At 36.4% G+C, this 25,681-nt stretch overlaps 1 protein-coding gene across 1 annotated transcript in view; it reads left to right on the top strand.

Annotated features, from left to right (window-relative positions):
- Positions 1 to 21,956, top strand: part of TMPRSS15 (transmembrane serine protease 15) — a 51,081-nt gene extending 29,125 nt beyond the window's left edge. The window contains 12 exon segments of the mRNA XM_032093848.1: positions 1,777 to 1,866; positions 3,033 to 3,158; positions 3,622 to 3,753; positions 6,132 to 6,242; positions 9,082 to 9,214; positions 13,102 to 13,197; positions 16,434 to 16,483; positions 16,867 to 17,041; positions 18,593 to 18,774; positions 18,983 to 19,078; positions 19,985 to 20,124; positions 21,780 to 21,956. Of these exon segments, the coding sequence (XP_031949739.1) occupies positions 1,777 to 1,866; positions 3,033 to 3,158; positions 3,622 to 3,753; positions 6,132 to 6,242; positions 9,082 to 9,214; positions 13,102 to 13,197; positions 16,434 to 16,483; positions 16,867 to 17,041; positions 18,593 to 18,774; positions 18,983 to 19,078; positions 19,985 to 20,124; positions 21,780 to 21,956 (1,508 nt within the window).
- The last annotated feature ends 3,725 nt before the right edge of the window (positions 21,957 to 25,681 follow it).

The raw sequence follows: 25,681 nt of genomic DNA, 5'->3' as shown, positions 1-25,681 counted from the left end.
AAGATTGTTGGTAGAGATTAATATTTGGTTCTCTAATGAGTAACAGGTGTATCAATAACTCCATATGAATTTGTGTTTCAAGATCACTGGAAATTTTTACATTTTTCAAGACATGAGTGAATTCAATTTCTTCTCTCATTTCTCCATGCAAGACAAAGATCACTACTAGTGTGCCTTACATGTAGTCAACACTAGATCAGATTTCATATGCCGTGATGTTCCATTAAAAAAAGGCAACATCGTCTTTATCTGTTGTTCATGGTATTTATAGAGAAAATAATCCTCCTTGTGACCCATATGGCTGTAACATAACATACTTATTAGTCGGGGTGGGAATGTTAACAGTTCCTCTTTCTTTCCGAGAATTTGGCTTTTCTTTCCAGGAGGGATTGGTGAAATTGAAAATTCTAGAAGATGGCTGTTGTGAGGAAATTCAAGTTTTTCTTGGGGTTTTTTTTTGGTTTGTTTTTTTTTTTTTTTGAGCTTTCTCCCAGTGTGATTCAATGGTCAGACTTGGTAGGACTTGTAGATTATGCAGTCCCCAACCAAAGGGCTCAGAGTGTGAGATACTGTTAGATGTCATGGCATGCAAAATTTGAGCCAAAAGGGGTGTGGAGGAGACATTAAAACGTTAGCCAAAGTCTGCTAGTTAAGAAAAATACCAATTTTAATTCAAAGAATAAAACAAAACCAAAACAAAAAAAGGCAGGTAAATCTGTTTTGCTTTAACTACTATTTCCTGAAGCAAGTGGAGGAGCATTGTTCATTTTTCAATAAAGTAATTGTGAGCAACAAAAGTGGGAAAACACCAAAGTTCATTCTGATGGTTCATTCAACAATTCTGATGGCTAAAATAAAAATAAATAGTATTTCTCAATATCAAGTAAAGGTTTTGAACATGAAACTGACATATTTGGATGTAAACCACCATCAAAATTATATATTGAAATAGAATATTGAATATATAAAGTACAGTTAGCTGTGTCCATGTGTGTGAGTGCATGTATATGTGTGTAGACATATCCACAATATTTGCTTTTACAGAAATTTTATCAATTTTTGCCTATAAGTACATATACATCTTTATGACAAAGGTATTTCCTACTAGAATAGTTGTTTTAAGGAAAAAGCAAATGACTGTTTTAACAACCAACAGTGTTTAGCTGTAAAAGTTTTTGGGGTCCTGATGAAAACAAAATAATGGTATGAGGGGGTTGGGGGCTTTTGCTGTAAGTTTACTTGCTAGATGACAAAAAGAGCTTTAGATTTGATTATCTCTGCTGATGCTGAAAGAATAATTTCTCAACCAAAAGGGTGGTCAGGCATTGGAAGGGGCTACCCAGGGAGGTGGTGGAGTCAATGTCCCTGGAGGAGTTCAGGAAACAGCTGGACCTGCCACTCAGTGTATGGTCTAGTTGACAAGGTTGACAAGGTCTTGTTGACCAGTCAAAGGTTGGACTCAATGTTCTCAGAGGTCTTTTCCAACCTTAATGATTCTTTAATTCTAAGATTGATCAGGTAACAAGAAAAGCATACAAGCAAAGTGCATAAATTACTTAAATTCAGGGGCCTCTCTTGACATTTTCTAGCTTTTTTAATACTGTACTAGTAAATGAGACAGATGACTGTGTCACATTCTTGTCTTCATATTTCTGTCATGTGCACAGCTTACAGACCAATAATCATGAAAATGACTTTTAAAAATTATCATTGTTACCTCAGATTGAAAAAGTAAGACAGTAAGTTAATTATGTTCGTAAATGTTTTGTTTTTCAGCTGACTGTGGAGGGCCGGTTGAACTCTGGGAGCCAAACAGTACATTCAGCTCTGCAAACTTTCCAAACAATTACCCTAATTTAGCTTCTTGTAAGTCATTCTTTTCCAAATCTTTAGAAGTTTAACCATATAAAAATAGAGATACTAAATCTGCTTTTCCAACTCAGACGCTGTCAAACAAAAAAAAAGATCTAAGGTATATACAGCGGAATCTTCTAACTGCATTCTCTATGGTACTGAGCAGCAGCTAAGGAAACATGTGCCAGTTGATTAAAAAGGGATGAAGACAAGCATATTCCAATGGTATGAGTCCAGACAGGCCAATTCCATCCTGCCTATTATGTCAAATGCCTTTATGTCAATGCAGAGACACACAAGGTGATGAAAATTCCCATTTTACCATAACCTGGTGTATTTGCCAGGTTAATATCATCACTTCTGCTGTTAAATAGCTCAAGTTTTCTGGAGGCAAAGAATACGCGCATGCATTTTGTAAGGAATTCTGTCCTTATTGAATGATTCTTAACATATCAGTGAGAAGACATTGTTATTCTACAGATGTTACTTGATTTAGATTACGCTAGAGCTGGCAAAAGTGAATGCTTCAAGGTAGTACACTATGTGCTGTTGATGGATAAAGCGAGGAAGAGAGCTTTGTCATTGCTTCTTAATGAAATTTTAATTATTTATTCCTTCGGTCCTGGGGAATAGTGTTGAGATGGTAATCATAAGAGTTGTCATTTTGTGTTTCTGTTCTGCTTGAGATATGGCTCACATTTCTAGTATTCATTTCAAAGTTCTCAAGTGAGACTCCTACAAGTGAAAAAATACTTTTCACTCCATGAAAATATTTCAAATTGGTTGGTTTGGTTTTTTTTTTCACTTTCTGTACGAGATTTCCATAGTATCCACACTTAGATTAAATATGAGAAAGTATAGGCTAAACAGAAGAAAAGAGCTACTTTAACCTGAAAGACAGGCTCTGTGACTGATTATAAAAATTATCTTATGATCAAATGAGGCTTAAGTGTCATGACTATTTGTCACATTGTCACAGTCAGAAATGAACGAGCTTTACTACTTTAGGGAAACTCACAGCTTTTAAATACAAGATTTAAACTTCTTGATCTCTTGGGCGATTATTAATAATTTAGGAGAGACTTTTTCCCCCCAAAGCCCTTCAACACAAAAATGGCACAGTAAATTTAACTACTGAAAAGGTGATTTGTGTGTGTGTGTGTGTTACTATTTTCCAGGTGTGTGGTACTTGAATGCTGAAAATGGAAAAAACATCCAACTTCATTTTCAGGTTTTTGATCTGCAAACTATTAATGATGTGGTTGAAGTCAGAGATGGCAGAGGACCAGATTCCTTACTTTTGGGCAAGTAGCAGCAGTGGGTACTAAAATGAATGTAATCAGACAGCTAGAGGAAACTGAGGGACATAATATAAAGGAAATGAAATTCCTCTCATTTCATTCACACTTTTTGGGCCTCAGAAATTCAGAGGAAAAATTGAGAAAGCATACTCTATGTGACATCATGTTTCCAAAACATTTGCACACACTCAGCTCTCTGTGCAATCCATATGAAACTGACTTCTCAGTAAATCAGACTGTTTATGTGCGTGGACAAACAGAAGGATAATCTTTTAGTTGAGCCTAATTGTTCTGAGCTGATTAGTCAAATCTGGTGCTGGGCTCTGACCATTGCAGTCTGAGAGCAGTTAGGTTTGGGGAAGCAACTACATCCCTGTGGTGGTAGTATTTGCTTTTGAACCCGAAACATTTTCAAATATATATGAACAAAATAGGCTGAATGTACTCATGTTTTCCTGGTGAATAGCTGTCTACACAGAGAAAGGCCCGCTGCCAGATGTCTTCTCTACAACAAACCAGATGACAGTGATCCTCCGGACGGACAGCTCTACAACAGGGAAGGGATTTCTTGCAAACTTTACTACTGGCTACCATCTAAGTAAGCATCTGAACCTTTAAGAGGTTATACCACTGGCCAAATATATTTCAGAAAGCGTGTAGAGTGCAAAGTGACTTTCAGCACTTGCTCAGTAGAAATATGCAAATGTTAAAGAGAAAAAGGCTGGTTACTCATCTGTACTTTGTATTTCCTGGCATGAAACGTGATGAGTTTGTTTCTTAGTGTAATTGGAACAATGTCTATATCATATGAAACTCTGTGATATTGTGTGGAAAATTGAGTCAGTATTTTGACCAAAATCTTTTCAGATATTAAGAGGGCAAATGCTAACTTTCCCTGTAAAAGCCCCAGGAAAAAACATCACTTCGTAAATCATTCCAGGGTGTCAATAATGTGTGTTTAAGTGCATTTGTAAATATTTATTATTGATAACATGCACTAGAAGAGAAAACTGTGTGTGGTAACTCTGATCAAATTTGCAATATGGTCCTTCTTGCATCTTTAAAAATTTGGTCTTCAGTGTGTGAATAATCTGAAAGAACTAGTCTCTTAAATATTTGGACAACAGTGTTTCTGGTTCCAGCCAGATCCCTTCTGAAAGACTCTTGATATTCTTGGGGATTGCAATTAGACTTGTCACTCATAATACAGCAATCAACCCTCCAAAAATATGCAAAATGAAGCGTAATGCAAATTACATGGAACAGTAATGTGCGTGACAGGACAAATAATTATACTAACTCTTGGCCAAATCTTGACTGAATTAATTAGAGACTTTGTATTACTTCTGTGGGAGTCTGACAGGAGAAAAACAGAGGGAAAAAAAAGCAGAGAGACTGTTGAGAGATCTGTGAAGTACCATGCACTTACATGAACAGAAATTCAACAAGGATCTAGGCTCATTTTCTTATTTTAACTATCAGAAATGGCAAGTTTCTCCCAGCTTGTTTAGCCAGTGGTAGATTTTTTATGGATTCACAGTAGTAATAATAATATTACTTTTCTTAATATTTTAAAAAACCTTCACCATTGGTCTACATTTGTAAAATTAACTCTGTTTATTCCCATTGTGCAAGACTGAGAGGTTGGCTTAGATGTACATATGACAATTTTGCTGCTTCTTGTTCTGCCTTCTCTATCATATTTGTTCAGTCCAACAACTCTGCCTTTTTTATCAGCTGGTTCAGCATCTTTGCTGGGCCAGACTTCCCCATATTTCGTAAAATGAAAATTAAGCTTAGCAAGGCAGAATTCTCAGAGTGGCCATTGCCAGTTCTGGTTAAATGTATTAAAAAATTTCCATTTGCAAAAGGATTATGCTTATTCATGATCTTTGCAGCCAAAGGACAGACTAATATCATTAGCATGCTGGCCTAAGGATAAAAGGATTGTCAGTAAATAAATTAACTTTAGAAGAAAAGCAGACTTTTCTTTGCATTTTATTTTTTTTTCTATGAAATATTGGTTTTTTTGAAAAGTAAGAACTTCTTGAACAGAAGTAATTTTTGTCAGTATGCAATATAATAAAAGCACTGTCATTATTCACAAAATTCTGTGAATAACTGTCATTAGTTATAGACATTGAATGTGTGAAAATCTGGTTCAAGCCTTTTATAAACCATATTCTTCCTCTTCCATTTGGTACAGGCCATGATGATTGATGAATGAATCATTTTATAAGAATATTAAAAAATCAGAAGTAAAGTAATTATCTTGCTTCAAATAAGATTTCTAGATAATTAAATATTTCTGTCAGAAAGTCCAGGAAAGTAAAAGAAACCATTTTTTGATGGAATTTAAGTTTATGACTGTATATTTCCTGTAAATGAATGAAGCCATTAAAAATACACTTGGGCCATAGAAAGAAATATAACTTAATATTTACTCTCTCCCTCATCTGCTTTTATTGTATAACTGATTCTGAAGTAGCTTAATCCTATTTTCATGAATGCTTTCCTCATTCGTTCCTTTTACTTCTGTCTCTTCCACCTTTGCTCACAAACAGGTTTCAGAAGGAGACTGGGCTCTCATTGCCGCTTTGCTCGATTGCTTGACTTGACACACTTTAAAATTTGTGAAAGTGCTGAACATTTGAAAATTGACATCATTAGTCACTTTTGACAGGATTTGACTTTTCACTCCTATGTTTATCCCTTGCAAAAGAAGAAAACTACTAACTGAGCAACACTAACTTGAGCAGAAGCTACAAGGCAGAGTGCTATAGAACTTATTCTTAATTAGCTTCTATTTATCTGAAAATTATCTTTATTTTGAAAGAGACATGGATGGAAATGGAAAGAAATCAAAGGTTCTGGATACTATCTACACAATTTTCTTGAGCTGAACTGTAAGATCTCCTGTGAACATCAACCTTCCTCATAATTATGGATTAATTTTCCTTTCTTATTTCCCTTCAGGGGCTTGCACAGTTGACGAGCATCAGTGTGGCAGTGGGAAATGCATCCTGTTGCATAACCTGTGTGACAATGTACCTCAGTGTGAAGATGGCTCTGATGAAGCAAAGTGCAGTAAGCTTTCCTTCATACAAAGAAATCATAGAATCATTTAGGTTGGGAAAGGTCCTTAAGATCATCAAGTCCAACCGTTAACCCAGCACTGCCAAGTTCACCACCAAACCATGTCCCTCAGTGCTATGTCTACATGTCTTTTAAACTCCTCCAGGGCTGGTGACTCTGCCTCTTCAGCCTTCCAGGGCAGCCTGTCCCAATGCTTGACAGCCCTTTAGGTGAAGAAAGTTTTCCTAGTGTCCGACCTAAGCCATGCATATTTGGCAAGAATTGCCTAGGAAAACAGCACAGAACCTCAGCTAATGTAGAATGCTGCAGATGCATGCAGACCATGCCAATTTACACATCAATATCTCATTGAGTTTGTCAGGGCCAGGAGAACAGTCACTTTTCTGAGATAGTATATGGAATCTGATGAAGAACTCTGGAAAAGGTAGGAAGCTCCTCTGTGCTGAAAACTGTAGTTGCTCATAATGGCCTCAAAATTAAATGGAAACTCAACATATGCTTTTCTTCTGTATCCGTTTTATATTTCCAAGTTCTACCAATTGTTGCTGTAATTAATTTGAGTTCCACAGCAGAATAAACTCTGCAGTGCAGGGTAGAGAATAAACATGTCCTTGGTGGAAATTCTCCAACAGATTTGTGAGTGTGAAGCCAAACTGTAACACATGGCACCCTCCAGCCCACCTGGACTCCGTAGAGTGAATGGATGGCACAGCTTCAAAAGCAGCATCCATTGCTCACTGCTATTCCTTAGTTCTCCAGTAAAGTGGTTATTTCCAAAATGCTTGTGTACAGTATATTAATTCATTTCACATAGCAGGGAAATAAGATTCTCTAAACCAATAATTTAAATGTAAAACTAATGCTTAAATAATGTTTGGCCTAGCACAGCAGTTAAACTGCTCTTTCTGACAATCTGCTTTGGAGAACTAATGGAAGATTTAAAAGTGGTATTTAAGCTTAGCACAATTCCTTTGTTTTAAAGATGTCTACTAGGAATCAGATATGTTTTTAGGTGTGTGATGACAGTCGTCATTGATTTCAACATTTTTTACATGCATGTATAGAAATACACATGGTATATGTAAATACATGCAGAGAGATAGATAGATAAATAGATGGATGAAGACACAGATTCACTTCTTAAATTAGTGCCATTGGCTATTTTGTTGCAAACATATTCTTCCTTTAAAATGTATAGAATAAAATTCCCTTCAGTTTCTTCTTAAGCAAAGAGAACTTGAATTTTTTTTTCCAGTCATTGCTAAAGATCTGAACAAAGTAACCGTCACCTACATTAACACGATGTACATTTTCCCGAAGATTTATTTTGCCACTGATTGTCTATTACTTCATAACAAATTACCTCACACGAAAAGCCTGGAAGATTTGTTTCCAAAAACCCATTTAATCCAAACTTTGGCTAGATCAATCTATGTCTTAAAACAAAATGAAAATTCAATTAGAGACTCTCACATTGAGTCTTTCCAGTGTCCAAAAGCCTTGTTCATTTTCCTGAAACCAATTTCTTATCAGAAGTGGCAATTTGAACTAGACAAACTGTCTTTTCAAATTCCCCAGCTTTTGAAACTTCCAGCCACTGCAAAGAAATGGCATAATTATAAAATACATTATATCTGAATTAAGCAGTTGTTGGATGCTCAATGACTTTATTATTCCTTACCAATAATCTGTTTGGAGAACATGGATTTGATGAGGAGAAAGGAAAAGGAGGTATAGTTCAAGTTCTCTCAGGAAGAGAGGTGTCTAAAGTAGTTTGGAGAAATCTTGCAGTGCATACAATTCTGAGATGTTTAAGAAGCTCAAAAATTTAATTTAATTTAATCTGAGATCTATCATTAATTAATCACTGTATATCACTTCTTTCATAAATGCACTCCAGGTGTCACAGAGGCATTTCTGAAATCTAAATTTTTTATTTACTACTGTGGGTACTCTTTGTGAAAAAACTTTGGTGGAAAAAGGTTTTCTGCACAAGTAAGTTTTTTTAAAACAAAAATATTTTGATGGCTAATAAATGTCAGTGCATTGCATGCTTTTCTCTACATCACAATGGCAATACCTGTCATCTGCCTGAAATGCAGCTGTAGCTGCTAAGACATATATGACACTCTATTGACCTTCTTATTATATATATTTTTAATATTACATAATAAAATTCTTATTTTATATATATGTGTATATGTGAGATTCTGTTGGCCTTGTGATCCAACTTCCTTAGTCACTATGCCAATAGCATAAGACTTTTTACCAATAACTTAATCAGTTTCTGAATTTTTGTTCTGAATATCTTCTTTTGGGAAAAGTTTTTATAGAAGGACTGGTTTTCAGTGAGCTTTTATTATTAGTGTGAGTGTTTTAACTAAAGCTGCAATGAAAACAGTGAACACTCATAGCATTTGGAACTGGACATCTATTTTTTTTCTGTCAACACTCATTTTAACCTTATTTCCAGTCAGTGTTACTGAGTATCATGGAGCTAGAGGTTTTTGGAAATTATATAATGCTGACTAAGAAAAAAATGCATTATTTAGAGTTGATGGAAAATGTGCTGTTTATTGTCTATTTCTGAGATGTTTGCAAAATGCAAGGTATGAAACTCTCATGTGGCAGAAATATAGGAGATAACAATAGCATTTCCTTCCTGTGGGAACACAACATTCTGGAGATGCTGGGTTTATTGCCTCTATAATGCATTTTAACTTATTTTGTGTTCTTCATTTGCAATAATAAATCTCTTTACATTACATTTCTATTTGCTTGGTGTGGTTTGCCACCTATCCAAAATGCTTCTGCCCATTTTGTTCTCCAGTGAGATTACTCAATGGCTCTCTGAGCACCGAAGGGCTGGTACAAGCCAGGATTGGGAGGATGTGGCATCTGGCATGTGCAGATGATTGGAATGGAGAGATTTCAGACAGTGTTTGCCAGCTGTTGGGGTTGGGGTGAGTAATAAATATTCATTGTCCTTTGCAACTTGTTTGCTGATTTGTTGAGCGTATATTGGCATTTCCCCCCTCATTTTACTGTTGTATTCTCCAAAAAAGTGGCAAATGTATCTGTCTCTGTCAAGTGGAGTGCTTGGTGTGCCAACAAATTTGAAAGTTTGGCAAACTCTGTTTTGATGGCATTCAGTGCAGGATTGAGGACTCTGAACATGGGCATGAGGATACATACTGGAGAACATTGGGAGAGTGATGTGAGTGCATCAGTCTTTTATCACTTTATGTCATCATTTACATCTTCACTTTCATAAGAGTAGCTCAAGAGTAAAGCTGGAGCAGACAGCAGTCTTGGCTGCTCTGCTTTCGTACTGCAGCTGTTCATTCCAAGTAAAAATAATCCCTTGGATATTCTGCTACTGGGCTCCCAATAAATTTCATACCTATCACTAGATCTGAGCCATTGGGAGAGGAAATGGAATTTCTCTTGAGGAACACTTAGAGCAGGGAGGGAGGAGGGAAGTATATGACTGAAAAATAGATTTGGCTTCAGTCACTGCTTAGAAGAATTTTTGGGGGAAACATGGGGATTGTTGAGTGAGGGGATTTGCATTTTTCAATCTATGGTAAAATTTATGGCCTGCATTCTGGCCTTACTTACATCATGTGCTACTCCGCTGTCACCCACTGAATAATAATTAGCTTTCCTGCAGTGCTGAGGTTTTTACAGAATGTCACTCACCCAACTAAAAATCAAATTAAATTCTAAGCTTGCAATTCGTTATTTTGGTCTCTGACCAAAGAAAGATACCTACAAATCCATAGAAAGAAATATAACTTAATATTTACTCTCTCCCTCATCTGCTTTTATTGTATAACTGATTCTGAAGTAGCTTAATCCTGTTTTCATGAATGCTTTCCTCATTCATTCCTTTTACTTTTGTCTCTTCCACCTTTGCTCACAAACAGGTTTCAGAAGGAGACTCTGGGCTCTTCTGATAAATTAATTGTAGCAATTAAAGAGTTAGAATGACTTAGGAAAATATCAGTGTTATTTCAAAAATACTTCTAATCGGATGAATATGTGCTGGTTTGTTGTTTTATTTTTACTTTTTTGCTTTAGATAGGTACTGAGTTTACATAAATATCAGATAGCTACATGCACAAATCCTGACTGTAATTTATGTATGCATGCATGTAAGAACATACAAAGCATGTTTAAATGTGCTTCTGGTCAAATACCTTGCTCTTTAGAGGCCTTTTTCCTCTGATTCTTTCCCCCCCTGCCCTGCCTCCTTTCTCTTCTGGACAGGAGTAATTTTGTGGTCTATTGATTTAAATGACATATTTGATAAGCTTCAACAAACTTTGTCTTCCATGGTACTATACCTTTTAAAAATTACCTCATGCTTTTGTCTCCATAACATTCTGTGGCAATACCTTTCAGGTTGTCTCTATAAACTACTCAGATGCACTTGCTAAAAATGTTCCTATTAAGCTTCCTAGTTATTTCTTACTAATTCCATTTCTCAGTTCATGACATATTCCCATGGTCAAGAAAAAGTATTTTTAAACCTAACTTGTATCACATTTTTGTAACCTGGGTGCTACTGCAGTTACTGATCCTGCAGCACAGGATAAAATTCTCATATGTGTGTGTATGTATTGGTATATGAGTAGGTGTGTATATATATATATATATATATATATATTTATATGTAACTCCTGTGAGTATCACACAATTCTCACAATTCTGCTTTCCTTGAACCCCCCTGTTGCAGCAGATTTGTTAACAAGTGTCACCATATTTGTTACTAAATGGATGTTTGCAATAACAGGTCCTGAGCAGGCCATAGCTCATGCTCCTACACTGAATTACAGCCTAGAATCATGCTTTATTAGAGAGACAGGCTAAGGCTCATCTAGGACAATTTACTTTTGCTGTTAATTGCTTATACATTTGCTAGTCTCACTTGCTGTTTAATTTATGAAAAGGACTGAGCTGACAGGAGTCCTGTATCATATCCTGATTATTTATGTAGCTGGGCTAGAAAGTGCAGTGTTCCTCACAGGTTCTAATAAATCGCACGTGTGAATCCTTTTGCCTCCATTTTTCAGATACGTGACTGTTGCGTTTGTGATTTACACCAAACAGGAAGCCAGTCTGGGGACATGCTTATCTGTGCATCTACAAAATACACCTTAGGCAAATAATTTACAAATCTTTTTAATGAGTCTGGGGTGCAAGATGAACAAATTGATGCTCTGGAGAAGTCTGAAAATAATCCTTTTCTCAGTTTGCACTTGTATCTGTGTGCATCTGGCAGCACTGCTAAAATTTGAGTCTTATCAATATCTTATTTCCTGGAACCAAGAAAATCACACACTGAGCTTTTCACCATTCCATTGGTCAGATGCAAAACAATCCTGTTTCCCTGGGACCAGAGCCAGCTGGGTCTTTGCTGAACTGTACCCAGGAATACGGGTAGACCTGGCAATTTTGTCACACCCAAAAGTCCAACAAGACGGAGAGTTTAGCCTTTACTCTAAAACCCTTAATTCTATTTTCTTCATGAACATGCAACTTTCTTCAGAAGGAAGTGAGTTCCTGGGAATAATTTCCTGGTCTCAGCAAAGTTTTTCATCATAGAATTTGACTCTGCCTACCCAGTTTGGCATTTTACTGCTCTCAGACTGCCTAAAAGGCACTTCCGGGCTGAGAAATGCAGCAGTAGTGACTTTCCCAGCAGGTGGATCATACAACTCTCCTGGTGGCAGAGCTGGGTTGTTGAACACCTCTTTACTCCAGACTCAGCTGATTTGCAGGCAGATTCCAGACTTCATCCTTCCCAGGAGAGTTTTACTGCATTTGAAGAGAAGGAATGGTACAGGTGCTCCCTGTGTATTACACCTGCACAAATGATTCTCTTCTTGCTCCTGAGATGTGTAAGGCTAAAGGGCCAGATGGGAGGCTGTCACCCCCCAAAAAATTATGCAGTCTGACCACAAGAATCTTTTTTCCCCATGTTTCCTCAAGGGAAAGCAAATATGTTTCATGGATATGTTTTCCAAACTGGTCATACGAAGTATCACAAAGTATATGATGCAGAATGGGCTATAAAGAAAATCTGGATATGGGTTCTAAATGTCAAAACAATTTATCTCACCAACAGTACACAGAATTCTTAGTTCAAAAAGCCATTGCTATCAAAAAAAAAAAAAAAAATTAACTGGATGACCTTTAAAGGTCCCATCCAACCCAAACTGTTCTGTGATTCTGTGACTCTATGACTACATCCCACTCCCGCTCACTAGCAAACATGACACTATTGACTTATTCCACAGCAATCTTGATTTCAACAGATCTATGAGGTGAAACTTAACTTTTTTTTTTTTTTTACTTACATTCTTCATGATACAAAATGTAATTTCATTTCCTTTCTAGACAGTATGATATAAATGTAACTGCGCCCCTCAAAAAAAGCAAGACTGTGATACCCCAAGGTTCAGCTATTACTGCCGTTTGGTGTACTAAGTTTTAGCTCCATACACTTAACAACTGGCATTGCAAACCCTTCACTGTGGCACAGAAAAGCCAAAATTAATATTTACTGCTGTCAAAAGAATTAATTAATGTCTCTTTCAATATTATTGTAGCATTAGAGAACTTAGAATAAGATGCAAGACTGGAAGTAAGTAAGTCACATTTTAATCCAAATGAGTTTCAAGTCTCAAAAATGTCATGCTAAAGGGTCATTATTTCAGGGGGAAAAAAAAAAACAACCTACCAACCTGATGTTTATTCTGCCAGTATAACGATTTCCCTACAATTGCTCCACTGGTGGAATAGGGTAAATACCTAAAAATATGCATGTGTCTTTTTGTCCCAGGGATGCAAATATGTCATCAGCTGTATTATTCACTGGAGATGGCCCATTTGTCACCATTGCTAAAGGAGGTAACCACAGCCTAATTTTCACAAAAAGGTGGGTACAGTGAGGTTTCTTCCTCATACAAATGATGGCTTTAAGTATGGTGGTGATTATTTATGCACTAATATATAGCTCAAATTAATTGAAGTCTTCATCTGTTTACTGTGGAAATTATATGCTCTTTTAACAAAATATTTCTTATCTAGAAATATATGACTACATAATACAGTAGAATTAAGACTACCTATACATAATATAGGAGAGTTAAGATGGAGTGACATTCACCCACAGTTACAGAGTAGTTGTCACAGTAGGTTCTCTCTGTAATCAGCAGAGAAAAATAAGCACTCCAAAATGTGATCCATCAAGGCATCTCTTAAAATACAATGAGTCACACTCTATAATCCTCTGGCTTTATTGATACAGACTTTGGATACTGTGAGGAATGCTAAAATAAGCCATCCACAGACAGGTATCAATATTTAAACAAACTAGCCCACTCAAAAAATGGCTTCTGGATTTGTCTCCACATTTACAAGTGAATTATTTGATTACATGATCCTCAGAATACATTTGATTCTATTCTAACCTTTCTCAGCCCAAATAACAGCTGAAGTGATTCTGAAGGGTGCTAGGAACTGGTGGTTTCTTGTAGATTAAATGAAAACGTGATGTTAGCCCAGGATTATGTCCTCAGGAAATTGTGGGATTTACAGTACAACTCCCAAGGAAAAAGGCTTGCCATCATCAATTTGAAGAATTTTAATGACTTAAATTACTTTTTTCTGCTTATTAGAGGGTTTACTGTACAAATTTTTCTGGATTTCTACCAGAAACACTGAGCCAGAAAATTACTGTCTAATTGCTAAAATGCTGGAACCATGTTGAGGACAGCAAGAGCCCAGGTTCTTTCAGTTTCCCTTTATAAACATACCACATAGTAATAAATCAGGAGAGACTTCTTAGTTTCCTATGGTCTATTATTTTGTCTACAGGAAAAAAAAAAATGTTACATTTTATGTTCTAATTATACTCTGTTAACCCCAAATATTTATCATTCTCACTGGTGGTGAAAGTATCTTAAACTAATGGAATATCATTGGAGGCTATTTTGCTTTTTTTCTTGAGTGAATGTCTAAACCAGCATTGCCACAAGACATCTTGAAGAGCAGTAATGATTTAAAGATGTCTTCTGTTAATACCTATTTAACACTAAAAGTGATTAAAGCAGGAGAAAATGGAATAAGTTCATTTATCTTAGTTGTATTTCTGTTGCAGAAATAGGTGTCTTCTCCCATGTTTCATCTGGACAGCTGACAGGAATAATTTTGCAGGGTGGAATCATTACAGATTCACACATGGATTTTGTACATATAACAAATTATAGAAAGATCACACAGATTTGATAATTTAAGCAACTGAATTCATTAACCCGTAATCTAATTATAAAATGTACTTCTCACATTGTCTTTGGTTTTTATTCAAGTGCATCCACCATTGAAACAAAGGAGGGCACATATAATAGGGTTTGAAAGCTGCAGTGACAGAGACAGCAAAAGAATTCTCTGGTGCCCTTAGGTAATGTGATTTTTGGCAGGATAGTTTTGTGACAGCCCCAAATCCTGCCTTTTAGATACATGTGAGCAGATTCCACAGGGACAATTGTTTTTGCCAGTTCTAAGTGAAGATCATGCTCACAGATATCCTAAGTACTCCAGATTTCTGCCTGGCGTGCTGCTTGACAGCTGACACTCAGAGAGGCACAGAGGAGGGTGTTCAGCACAAGCCTCTGGTGCCTTTTGGCCTCTCCTGTGCTGACCAAGAGGCAGCTGAGAACTGTTGGGCTGAAGTGCAGGCAAGGAACTGCTTTTCCTACTGGGAGCTAGCTTCACAAAGAAGAAAAAGCAGAGGCCAATGAAGCAATTTCTACAAAAGCAACCAGTAGGGACCAGCAACTCACTTTACACTGATAAAGTAAAATTATAGGGACAAATCTGACATTTTTATGGTTAGTTTGGGTAGTTTATGCATCTACCTATGGGAAAGCATAGGACCAGATAAAAAGATAAAAGACCTAATATGCAGCACCACTGACCACCCTTTGAAACCCTATGAAGGCATCGTGGGAAAGGTATTTAGTTGCTACAAGGTTTATGCAGAAGATGACATTGGTTTCCTGGGGGTTTATGCATTTCTGGTTGTCCTTGATGTTTGTCTGGTTATGAAGGGACACCCTTCTGAAGTCAATACAGATCTGAATACAAGTCACAGAAATTGGTTTCCACTTTTTAAATTACACCTTTAAAAATAGGTACCTACCTTGAAGTGGAAAATGGCAATGTGGGACTATTCAGGGCTGGAGGAATATCTCATTTGCACCTCCCTATAGTGAAGGTTTAATTGGGGAGGGGGTAGGTAGTTACAGTTCCCACTGTACTTCTTTTACCACTATGCCATTGGGAAATTACTGGGTCACATCTCACAGCAGATACCAAATTTTAGAGCAAACACAGTGAAGTGCATCATTCCCCATCATGTTTAAAGTATCCTTCACCTTTTCCATTTAAAAATAGAATGTGGAAATGCCCACTGGAAACAAACTGTTAGAAGAGTTTGGTTTCCTATTTTCCTCTAATTCGTGGTTCTATTTGTATCAGATTTGAATTGCTAGCACATACACTGTCCCAAGTGTTTCAGATTCATTACAGGCTATGAACATAATATTGAAACCTCTGAGTATCAGAAATGCTTGAGCAGCTTTCATCTGTGATCTTGCGCTCTTCAGACTCTGGCTTTATATCTCTGCTAAATAATTTCTAACCTAGTATATGCAGCTATGTATTTTACAGCAATATTATTCAGCAATATAAAACTAACCTCTTAAATTCTTTGGCCACACTGATCTCTAGTGGTAAGGCATTGAAAACATCTCAAAAGGTAGGAAAAAATACCGTAGGCAGCTATAACTTTATTGCAAATCTGTCACGGACAGATGACTGATTTCCCTAAAACACGAGTCTACTTTTATTTCCATAATATAAACCAATTAAGTACTCATTGAAGAGGAATATGTACATTTAATGTTGTATAGCATATAATGTTGCATATTTAAAATATAATTTAAACAGGTAGCATTAGTTATTATACTTCACAGGTTGATATTGCTAAAGGAATGTACTTTTATATATATGATTATATAAATTTCTCTCTCTGTGTGTATGTGTATCTATTTGACAGTCAGAGTTATTTGGTGTGCAGATACTTATGATTTAATTGCACTTTCATTCTAGAGAACAGTGTTTGGACAACCTGGTGGTTCATCTGCAATGTAACATTCAGTGTAAGTACACAGAATACAGGAATATTTCACAGAGACATCAAATTGTTCAGATCATAAAGCCTAATGTTTATAGCTTGAATAGAAAGGTTAGGGAATGGACTATAAATGCTATACTCATGATGATATAAACACAGGAAAATTTAGTCTTCACTTGATGTCAGTGTTAAGTGTACACCAGAGATGGACCTGTAGCAAAAACATATATAAAATAAATGTATAAAAATTCCAGAAGGTCTGAGGAAAGAAAACATTCCAGAGTATTTTTGAATAGCAGTTCAGATTCTAGGAAGCCTATTTTTTCCAAGAAATTGACTAGTCTAATGAAATATGTTACATCCCCTTTATTTTTTATTTTATTTAATTTTATTTTGCTTTAATCTTAGCTTGTGGAAAACACCTGGTAACTCAGAATAATCAAACAAGAATTGTAGGTGGAAGTGACGCCAGAAGAGAGGCTTGGCCTTGGATAGTTTCACTCCATTTTAATTTCCAACCTGTTTGTGGAGCTTCCCTTGTCAGTGATGAGTGGCTGGTGACAGCAGCACACTGTGTATATGGGTAATGTTCTTTTATGTGCAAGCTCACTAAGGAGGCATCAGATTATGAACAAATTGTGACACTGATATGAAAAATTAACAACTAACGGTTTAATTACCACATTTTGAATCACTTGTGGGCTTTACTTTCTGGTAAATCCTCAGTCCTTACTTTAATGCAGAGAATCACAGAAACTAAGCAGCCTTTCCTGAACAATAAGGAATTGCATTTTAAATTTTTAATACTGAGCACTGGTACTTAATCCATAATTATTGTGAGCCTCCATAAATTACGTGAATCCCCACCAGTGGTATAAAGGGTGACATCATATCCCATAAAGTAAACCCAGAATTCCTGCTGTATATTATCATGGATTGATCAAGATTTACTGCGCATCATTGGAATGAATCTTGATTTATGTGCATTGATTAGGCAATATTGGATATCCTCTTGATGGTGCTATTTTTACCATTCAAAGAAGTGATGCATATTTAATATTTTCTAGGATTTGCTTTCATAATAGCTACAATAAAACAAGTGTTGTAAAAGACATACAGAAACTGGAATGGCAAAAAGAAAATTAATATTCAAAATTACAGTAGAGCTTTCATTACAAATAGCTAAATAGTAAGGCAGTGGAGACTGTGCCAAAATAATAATGCTGCCTCATGGCATGACAGGAGCTACATTCCACACAAAGTCACTGAAATGAAAAGGATCAAGCCCTCTTAATTTCCACACAATAAATCCACAACTGTCTTGATACTTCCTTTTCACTTGAATCGCCTTTATATTTTCACCTAAATCTAATTTTGTCATCTTGCCTTTGCTAGAATTTTCCTAAATTGAAGCTTGCCACTTCATGTCTTCTGAACATTAAACACTCCTAGTTTAGAACAAAAGAACATCTTGATGTCAAACCAAAAGAGAAGCAGAAACCAATTCAGTCCAACAATCAGGCTGAAAATGTACTTTTTAAACCATAAAGTGATTGATTAAAAAATAGCGAATATTTAACTTCTCAGACAATTACAGCCTCAAATCAGCATGTGTAGAACAGGAAAAAAAGATGTAGATTATTCCATATTTTGTCTTAGCATATCTTTCTTGATTTAGATTTAAAAAACTAAGAGACCAGTTTTCTATGAGCTGCAGCATTTCCAACAACATCTCAGTCCTATTATTCTTTAGACATTCCATTACCATTTTCTAACTGGGACCAATATTAATTGCCTGCTGGGCAGTCAGCAGTATTCTTCATAGTGCTTAAAAAGCCATGGTAATTTAGTTAATGTATTTTCCTCCTCTACACCACCGTCTGATTAATTCATTATAAATAATGCATTACAAGTTCACCATAAAGAAATCAGCAACTTATACCTGCAGCGTGGATGTTTAAGATGGTGATAGTCTCATGGAATTCTATGCACATCTACTCTGTTCTGTTTATTTGACAAAACATGCAAATGCTATGGATTACTGCGAGGCTAAATATCAGCATTTTATCTAATACGTGTTTTTCAAAACTCTCATTAATTACTCCTAATTGTGAATACTCCTTGAAACTTGTAGGAGACAATTAAAGCCATCCCGCTGGCAAGCCGTTCTTGGCTTGTACATTCAATCAGATCTGGCACAGCCTTCAACAGTGGTGCGAAACATCGACAGAATAATTATGAATCCTCATTACATGAAGCAAACAAAAGATAGTGATATTGCTCTGCTGCACCTTCAACACAAAGTGCAATATACAGGTGAGTTTTTATTTTCCAAAAAAAAACCATTTATTCTATTATGCAAAACCGTGCTAAGCATATGGGGGAGGTGGGGAGTCCACTCAGTACTTCCTGGATATCTTGGCCAAAAAGTGGGTTTGAATTAATGAACTTTTTCTGTTCTGACTTCATCAAAATCTGAATACAGGGAAGAGGTTGAAATTGATTGCTTGTTTCTCATTCACAGATTACATACAACCTATCTGCCTACCAGAAAGAAATCAACAGTTTTTGCCAGGAATTAACTGCTCCATTGCTGGCTGGGGAGATATTAGGAATGAAGGTGGGTCGTCTGCTTGGAAAACTCTGACAGGCATGGACCTGTGAAGCAAAGCTTGTTCCTATTCCACAGGAGTTGCTAAGGTCAAATAGTTTAGAGAGCTATTCTTCCATATGAAAATGTAGGAATTATTCCATTCTACTATTCCTTCTCTGAAGCAAAATTATAGTTAAAACGTATTTATTAGAAGAAAACATGCAGATCTAAGCTCATTAGGCTATGAATAAAGCTTATTACATCCACTTAGAAGTTATAATGACTACTTTTCTCAACATGAAATATGTACATCTTGGTTCCAGATATTGGGTGGGGGAAGAAGATGATTAGTCTTTCTGACAATGTGCAAATGATTTTCCCTAGAAGTCAAGAAAACTGACTGCAGTGTGAAATGTATGTTCTCTTTGTATGCCATATGCTCCAGATTTGGAGACTCTCTGAAATAATAAACATGCCATTTCACTTCCACAGTGGAATACATTGACTTCTACATTAAATTGCATTTAAAATTTTTGGTAGGAATTAATAAAAGAAATTTTTATAAAAACTTCAAATAACCAAAGTTACACAATGAATCGTGAGGAAACACAGGACAACTCACGTTCCTAAGCCTTTAATCATCCCTTAGATCTCCCCACAGTGAGTTCATATTCATCGATTTTAGTAATCTTGATTTAATTATGACAAAATTCAGTCCCATTACACAAATGAAAGATGGGATTCAGTTAACGAGCCCTGTTTCCCAGTGACTGTGTTACAGGGGCATAAGCCTGAATAGTACAGCAGTAAGGCAGGGATTCCTACTGCTCAGGAGCATGCTGAGCATGCTGGAACAGGAACAAAACCATCAGTGTTCCCAGCGGGATGTAGGTATTTAATGCCGCAGGTAAATGTACTTTGTATTTTCATCAGGTCCCCCTTCAAATATATTGCAAGAAGCAGAAGTCCCTCTCATTTCCAATGAAAAATGCCAACAATGGTTGCCAAAATATAATATTACTGAGAATATGCTCTGTGCAGGATATGACACGGGAGGAATAGATTCCTGCCAGGTAAGTAGAATCAACTCATTTCCACTGCTGGCATAAACCACATCTAGTTACTGAATAAAATGCTCCCTGATCCTCCCCTTATGAAAATCAGAACAATCCCTGTCCATGAATGTCATTTCTACACACAATATTTTGCCCATTTAATAATTTATCAAGATACAAGTTTAACTTTTTTGTTGTGTGTGTGTCATCTTGGCATAAACAACCGTGGAGGGAGATAAATATGATGACTGGAAATTTTCTGCATTAAGCTTTGAATAATTCCTGCTGAGTAATTCCATGAAGGAGAGAAGCACATGCTTGAGGAAATGCAGAGAACAGAGAAATAAATACCAAATAGACTGAAGTCTCAGAAATGCTTCATTAAGGGAGAGAGAGCAAAGCTGCTTTTCCCCTGTAGACTCTGGAGGTCTTTCCTAAGTGGACACCACAGTATTTCAGAGAGGCTGCCTTTCTGCACTGATATACGTTCTTGTGGGTTTAGTTTTTATCCATTCCAGCTCTCCTTATAACACACTGCTTCTCTTTGAGGATGTACTCAGAGTTGGCTGCCACATGATTTTTCTTCCAGCAATATGGAGTCTGTGGCATGGAGACTGGCTGGCTTTCCTCAAGCCTGATGAGGAGCAGCCTCACATAATTCCTATTGCCTTGCCCTCCCAACCTAAGCCTTCACCAGGTGCCTTGATTTTGCCTAGTTTAGTCCAGAACAAGGACTGTGTTCAAGCCTAATGTCCTTTCCCCTGATGGCTTTCCTCTTACCCTTTTTCCTTCTGAACCTTATACTGAAAAAACCCCCAAACAAACAGTGTAGCACCACAGGCTGATTCAGAGTACAAGTGACCAGCACTGTGATCAATGACCAGTCAGCCATGAGCAAAGATGAGCAAGTGAGTCCTGATAGCACATCCCCCCTTAGGCTGCTGTCACAGCCTTTAATGCTCTGGGATGCCCTAGAGTTATGGGCAGAAGTATTTTAATGGCTGAGTCCTTGCAGAATTCTCTAGTAAAGATCCTTTCACAGGGCCTGAAGAAGACACAATTAATACTGGTTCAACTAACTCGACAGACAAAGCAAAATAGTTGTTGTTCTCTTTCTCGTCAAAACAAGATACCCATGGCTGACTCATCCCCACTCAAGCTAAATCAAATTCAGTCTCTATTGCAATGCTACATCTGCTAAACTATTGAAAAGGAGGTGAGAGGAAAGGACACCTTCTCTTCTGGCAATCTCATTATTTTGTTCTCTAAATTTGAAACTGCAGAAGCTCTGGGGTGACTGAAAATAGAACTGTGTTTTGGCTGAATACATTTAACTGAAAAAAAATCTTCCACATTTACCCAGGCTTTGTGAAATATGAAGGGCTGAACATAAAAGGAATAAGATTTTTTAAAAAATCACTTGAAGCTCAGTCCTGTATTGCAAAACTGATGAGAGCCTAAGGTCACATCATTTAAAAAATAAAGAAAAAAAAATGGATCGTTTCAAGATTCTTTTTTCACATGGAAATATTTCTATTGCTTTCACTTCTTGGTGCCTAGGACATACAGGAGTACAGCATCTATGATAAGGAACAAAATAAACCAACATCATAAACAAGCTCTGCTTCAGAGTTGACACTATTTACTTTTAACTTTTGAATTTCTTATTGCAGGGGGATTCAGGTGGCCCTCTGACATTCAAAGATGGGGACAAGTGGTTTTTGGTTGGTGTAGTATCATTTGGCGAAGGGTGTGCACTTCCCCAACGACCAGGAGTGTATGTTCGAGTCACCATGTTTGTGGACTGGATCAAAAAAATCATCTATTAGCTTGATATTTTTCAAATATAGAAATGGAATTCAAATTAAATGTTGATGTTGAGATGTTGAAAGTAAGATATTGCATAATGATGTAAACTAGGCTGCCATTTCAGTCCCAGAGAGAAACCGAATAAAAATGTTCATCTTGGTGAGGAAAACATCGGTAACTTCTGTTTGTTAATAACACTCATTTCCAACTGAGCATGATATTTCAAAAGAGATGCTGTGGTTTTGCTAATAAATAGTTTTGTCATTTTACTTTTTGTTTTATATAAGATCTTAGGAAAACCGATTCTTTGAACATCAGTGCATTAACTGCACAATGGAAGGCTTTACAAAGCATGGGCAGTAAAAAGGGTTTGCAAACTGTAAATGCTTTAGTGGAAAAGAATGAAAATTATTAATATCAGGTGAAATATTATCTGGTTTATATTTTTAAATTGTGTTTTTCAATGTGCAATTTCATATTAATGCATAGTCAACTCTTTCCAGCAATCTCTCTGCATATCAAACTGAAGATGTATGTTACCTCTTTAAACTGGGCTCACGAGAGTTCCTCTGCCTCGCCTATTACAAAAAGCTCTGGAATGAGGTTTATGGATTGTGCAGAAAGGCTGACCATGGATCACGCTGCTTTCTAATGAATGAACTGAATGTCAGCCAAAAGTTGTCTCTTGTGTAATGTGTTTGGAATTAATAGAGTTAAAAAAGGATTGAATAGAGCTTTTCCGTTTTCTTTCTAGGCAAGCGTTTGGCAGTTATTCAAACAATTATAGAGATGCGCTTGTCCACACCCAACCACAGATGCACAATACCGCAACTTCCTCTCATAAAAAGTTATGTTTTTAAAAACATTTGACAATAATGAGTACCAGCTCTTCCTCGTGAATTATAGTGTTCCTATATTACAGACTTACTGGGGATTTTTAACACAGATTTTGTGCTTTGTATAAAAACTAGCAGGGTATCCCATTACAGCATTCTAAAGGGGAAAGAATATGAAAACCAAAATAAAGGGTTTATCTTCTCGAGGTCTTTTATAAATAAGTTTCTAATTAAAATATAATTACCTACTTGTTCAAATGCCTTAAATTCTGTGGTGTCCTAGTATAATATGATGCACTTCTTCATTGCTGTTTTCAGACTAGTGTAGGAATGTAATGTATATATCATTCCACAGTACCAAAAATACAAAATGCATTCTCACTTACTGTGTGAGTGTATCTACACATATACATACAGGTGTATGATTGTTGTATAAAGCTCCTGGATTTGGTTCTTGCAACCCTAAACACAGGTATGAAATGCTTGCAAACACAGGTTGGCCATCACTGATAAAAAAACAAGCCCCAAACTGTTTTCATGTCTTCGTAAGCATTAGACAACTAGGTCCAGACCAAAATCTGCAGCTTTGTCAAGACATCTGTGATCACAAAGAACACAAATACACATAGTTATGACAGAGAGAAGGTAAGAAAGTGTTTTAGAAACAGTCTCTCATATGAAACACACAGGTTTTTAACATTAAAATATTAAATTTGCAAATTCTATCTTTCATAGTGGACCACTGTTTCTTCTATTACTCTGAAAAGTAGAGCATTTTGCTATCAGTAGAAACTGATTTGGATGAAGCAATTCCATTAAAATGTAAAGTAAAATATTACCTAATTTTTGCATTATTTACCATACATCACTATTGTACACTGTGTTTCAGTCTGTTAATGAAATACAAAAGCCAGCTGAAAGCAGATCCAGTCACTAGAAAATGTGCTTCCCAGGAATACAATAAGTTATTTTTATTTGTCTGCATTTTCTTGCTTCCCAAAATGCAAAGCATAAATGTATTTATATATATATATAAATATAAATGTATATTTACATTTATCAATGTAAATATACATTGATAAATCACCTCATCAGACTGAAAAAAGTTCTATTATAAACCCTGGCATAAAAAGCTCTATCATATAAACTATCTTAATTTAAGAAACCATTTTATTCCAACTAATTATTATCTAGGTAAAACTAACATAACCTTAGGCAATCACATTCTAGCCTTTGGTCAACATCCATGGCTTCAGTTGCCTGCAAATTAACCTGTGGAGAAACCAGTCAATACTATCTTAAAACACTTGAGCAAAACAGATTATTTGCAACTGAGTCAGTTCCAAGATGCTTGGAAAGAGAGGATGGATATGGTGATACATATGGAAATATTTTGTCCCAATATTTCTTATTTCTACATAAAATCTGAGTGCACTACAACAGAAGCACTGGATGCCACTTCCCCTCCTGCCTTCACACAGAGTTTGAGACAGGTCTGTGCTGATGCCTGCCCAGCCATCACTTTCACTCTGTAAAAAAAACTGCTGAAGGTATTTGCATTCTCCTAATTGCTGCTTCAAAATCATTTCTGCTGCCATTAACCATGATATTGATAGTGACTTTACATGTCCTTTGGAAGTATAAAGTATGAAGAAATAGTTAATCTTTAAGTTAAAGGGAGCAAATCCTTCAAGACCATAAAAATTAACTAAGTTCTTTTTACTACAACTCTTCCCAAGAAAGAGGTATCTCTTCCCCTCAGCTGAATTGAGCAATATTTATGTCAGTACTAAACCAATTCTTGTCTTGGTGATCGTGTAGGATCATTGTATTTTCTCAATGCAAAGGAAACTGAAGTAGGGGATTGAACAAAGAAGTTGCCACTGACTGGAAGGACTACAGAATATTTTAAGTAGGAATAGCAAACAATATTTAACCTGAACTACAGGAGGAGGTTTCTTCGAAAAGGAAGCAAAACCACAGCTTAACAGCAGCTTTAAGATGCTTCCAGAAGTGCTTCAGCAACTAATTGCACAATTAGTATTAATGGTATTGAACTTTCAAATATTTTTTCTGTACTCAGAAAAATTGAGGCACATTTGTGTCCGAAGTGATGTGGTGAACATCAGCCAGCACAGTGCAGGCAACCCATCAGTTCTGCTCCGGTCAGTCTCTCCCCAACATCCACTCAGTGGTAGTTCTGAATCTCTGTTAAAGACAGCAAGGTTGAACTCAGGCTCTTGAACTCTTGCTGCAACAGCAATAAAATCCCTTAAGTTTTTGCTCTGACACCAGATTGTCACCAACAAATCAACCAGAGTGCTACTGCCATCACCCCAGGCTGCTCCTAATGACTAGCACAACCATTCTTAAGGCACAGAAAGCTCTTAAGGAATCAAAGAGAATGGACATTAATGATGTTAATCATAACTCTAAAAGACACCTTTAAATGCACCACAGTTACCTCTAAATCTATCCATCAATTAATATAATTAATGCTTTTCTAGGTAATAGTCTGAGTAATATTGGAATCAATCTATTAGTGCCACTTCCAAGAAAAAAGCCTTTGTCTTCTCTTTGTTCCAATACTACATTATTCCTAACAAACTATCAGCTATATTTAAATAACCTTTAATGTCTTTGCACATAGACTTACTGAAACAGTAATTTTAATCTTAAACTCTTGCCCACTCTGGGGTTTTTTTTCCATCAAAAAGTATTTTACTTAAGTAACAACTAATAGCTGCCTTTAAAGGATACACTGTTAATGAGGTATCACTTTCCAAGTTATTTATGTTGACCTTAGGCCAATATGACAAAAAAGCTATAGTCATTCCCCGGCAAAATTAATTCATTCTATGACAGCAAAGGACTTTGAAGAAGCCTTGAATTTTTCCACATCAAGTTGATGTCACAACATGGTGGCTGTT

The sequence above is a fragment of the Corvus moneduloides genome, chromosome 2 (genome assembly GCF_009650955.1).
Source record: "Corvus moneduloides isolate bCorMon1 chromosome 2, bCorMon1.pri, whole genome shotgun sequence".
Lineage (NCBI taxonomy): Eukaryota > Metazoa > Chordata > Aves > Passeriformes > Corvidae > Corvus > Corvus moneduloides.
The sequence above is the reverse complement of the archived record's forward strand: the minus strand, read 5'-3'. Positions and strand labels throughout refer to the sequence as shown.